General features: G+C 49.4%; 1 protein-coding gene across 5 annotated transcripts in view; it reads right to left on the bottom strand.

Moving 5' to 3' along the window:
* GLO1 (glyoxalase I) overlaps positions 1-1,099 on the bottom strand; it is a 32,635-nt gene extending 31,536 nt beyond the window's left edge. For 2 of the 5 annotated variants that reach the window (XM_011986632.1, XM_011986631.1), the window contains exon 1: positions 893-1,065. In XM_011986632.1, the coding sequence (XP_011842022.1) occupies positions 893-976 (84 nt within the window). In that variant the 5' untranslated portion in view covers positions 977-1,065. Of the gene's footprint in view, positions 1-892 lie in introns of all 5 variants that reach the window. The other 3 variants (XM_011986630.1, XM_011986634.1, XM_011986633.1) reach the window with 3 other exon arrangements.
* Positions 1,100-2,639: the final 1,540 nt, after the last annotated feature.

Raw genomic sequence — 2,639 nt, forward strand, 5'->3', positions numbered from 1 at the left:
ACGCCCGGCTCATTTTTTGTATTTTTAACAGAGACGGGGTTTCACGGTGTTAGCCAGGATGGTCTCGATCTCCTGCCCTCGTGATCCGCCCGCCTTGGCCTCCCAAAGCGCTGGGATTACAGGCAAGAGCCACCGCGCCCACCAACTGTGTCTGATCTTAACATTGCAACCGAGACACCACACCTGAGTGAGTTACACTGATTCTTACTCAGTAAAGATATGTTCGGTAAGTAAAAGCCTTCGTATGCAACAGGTCATTTCTTTTACTGGGTCATTACTGTAAAACGAGAGGGTAAGAGACGGAAATTCTAAGATTCCTTTCAGATCCAAACTCTGTGATTCTGTAATCTCTCCTGGGCCTCACCAAGACGAGGAAGGCAAGAAGGGCGGTTGTGACCCACAGCAAAGGCCATGCAAGCAAAAGTGAAATTCTGGGCGCGGTTAAACTCAAAGCGATCAAATTAGTTTGCAGGAGTTAAGACTGGAGTCAGGGTGGTAAGGAAAAACGAGGCTGGGCAGGACTGGCACAGGACAGGCATCTTTGAACCTATTTCTGGGAGTTCTGAAACTACTGTTCTCGTGGGCCTTGGCGACTGATTTGGGAAACCTGACCCCGGGTTGGCCTGGCTTCCAGCCACCGTCGCAACATAAACAAGCCAATTCAAAACAGGGTCGCAGTCTTTGAAACCAGCTGAGGCAACGGACCCCCTCCACACTTCGCGGGCCCCACCATCGCCCCATCGAACACCATTATCCCTCTTCCCAGCACGCTCCAGTCCGCCCGCCCGAGGCCGGCGGACCTGCAGCGGCGGTGGGATGGGGTTGGATAGAATGCGGCCCGGTCCCGGCCTAGCGGGGCTCGGGGAGCCGTTCCCTTCGGTCCTGCGCCCACCTTGGTACTGGGGTCCGCGTCGGAGCAGCAACTGAGGGCGGCCTCGTCAGTGAGGCCGCCGGACGGGGGCTGCGGTTCTGCCATGTCTGCACTGCAGTATCACAGACGACCGGACCCAAAGGAACAGAGGACTCACCCACGCTTCGCGTCGGCCCTGTGCCGCCTTAACTAGGGACCACGCGATGGCGCCGTGGGCGGGCGACCGCTGACTTCCAGCCAATCGCTGCGCGGACAGCAAGTTGACTCTCTGCTGATTGGGTCCCAGTGAGTCAGCGCCTCCACCCACAGGACTATGCCTCAGACTACAACTCCCAAGGAGCCTTGCGCATAAAGGAGGCAAACTCGTTAAAAAAAAATGCAGGCTGGGCAGAGTGGTTTCTCTGTTATTTAATGAACTAATTTTGTTTGTTTAACTAAAGTTTGGTAACCATTCACACCTCAGGGCTGCAATTTGGTAGAAAATTGGAATCCGATGGAAACTGAGAACTGTGAGTTGTTCTTTTAAAATTGTAAGGATTCAGAGGTTTCTCAGTTTAAGCAACACAGAGTAATTAAAACAATTGTTCAGTCGAAAACCTATGTTCAAGTCTTGGTTCCGCTATATATTAGCGCCAGAAGCTTGCAATAATTACTGACCCTCTCTCTGAGCTTCCTAACAGGATTTAGTGAGAATTAAATAAGTTTTCTTTTTTTTCCTCTTTTTTTTAAATTTTTTAAAGACAGTATCTCGCTCTGTCGCCCAGGCTGGAGTGCAGTGGTGTGATCTCAGCTCACTGCAGTCACTGCAGCCTCGACTTCCTGGACTCAAGTGATCCTCCGGCCTCAGCCTTCCGATTAGCTGAGACTACAGGCCGCAAAACCACGCCCAGTTAATTTTTGTATTTTTTGTGGAGATGGGGGTTTCACCATGTTGCCCAGGCTGGTCTCAACTCCTGGGCTGAAGCGATTCTCCCGCCTCAGCCTCCCAAAGTGCTGGGATTACAGATGTAGCCACTGTGCCCAGCCTAAATGAGATTTAAGTCATGGTTTGTCTGCTTAGGTTCCGAATGTCCATAACTTGCAGTACTTTTTACGTTAATATATATTTTGTGTTCACTGGAAGGCTTAGTCATCACTGTGTCTTCAATGACTGACTCATAGTAGTAGATGCTCATTAAATACTTCCTGTTGTTAAAAGAATAAATGGGAATAACTGGTGCTCACCTAACTAAAATGAGGTTGGGTAGGGATATATATGGCACTAGCCACCTGGCCACCACCAAGAGGTCTCCATCTCTCATCTCAGCTTCTTTGTGCATCTCAGCTTCAGTTTGTCAGACACCAGCTCCATGAGACTAGAAATTTGGCAGCTGTCCTCTCACTAGGAGAGGGAGTAAATTCTCGCTCTGGATTTATCCAGCCAGCGTGGATTTTATCAAATTGGAAAATCCAAGAAGGAGCTGTGATTGGCCTGGCCTATGACCTATGCTTACTACTGTGACTGAAGCACTGTGATTGGCAACCTGGATTAGGACCACCTGGTTGGAGTTTGGCGAGGATCCATTCCCCAAAATAAGAGCAATGATATTCTTATGAGAAGGGAGGATGGCCAGGCAAATTGAACCATAGATGTCCACTGCAGAAGTATGGGCAGGATAAGGATTTCAGCAGAAGGTTGAGCACACCTCATACTAACTTATTGAGGGTATTTCATCAAAACACAGTCTATTAGAACTACAGGACTTCTATATGGAGCTAGACCTTAAAC

The sequence above is a fragment of the Mandrillus leucophaeus genome, unplaced genomic scaffold, assembly GCF_000951045.1.
Source record: "Mandrillus leucophaeus isolate KB7577 unplaced genomic scaffold, Mleu.le_1.0 Scaffold3, whole genome shotgun sequence".
NCBI lineage: Eukaryota > Metazoa > Chordata > Mammalia > Primates > Cercopithecidae > Mandrillus > Mandrillus leucophaeus.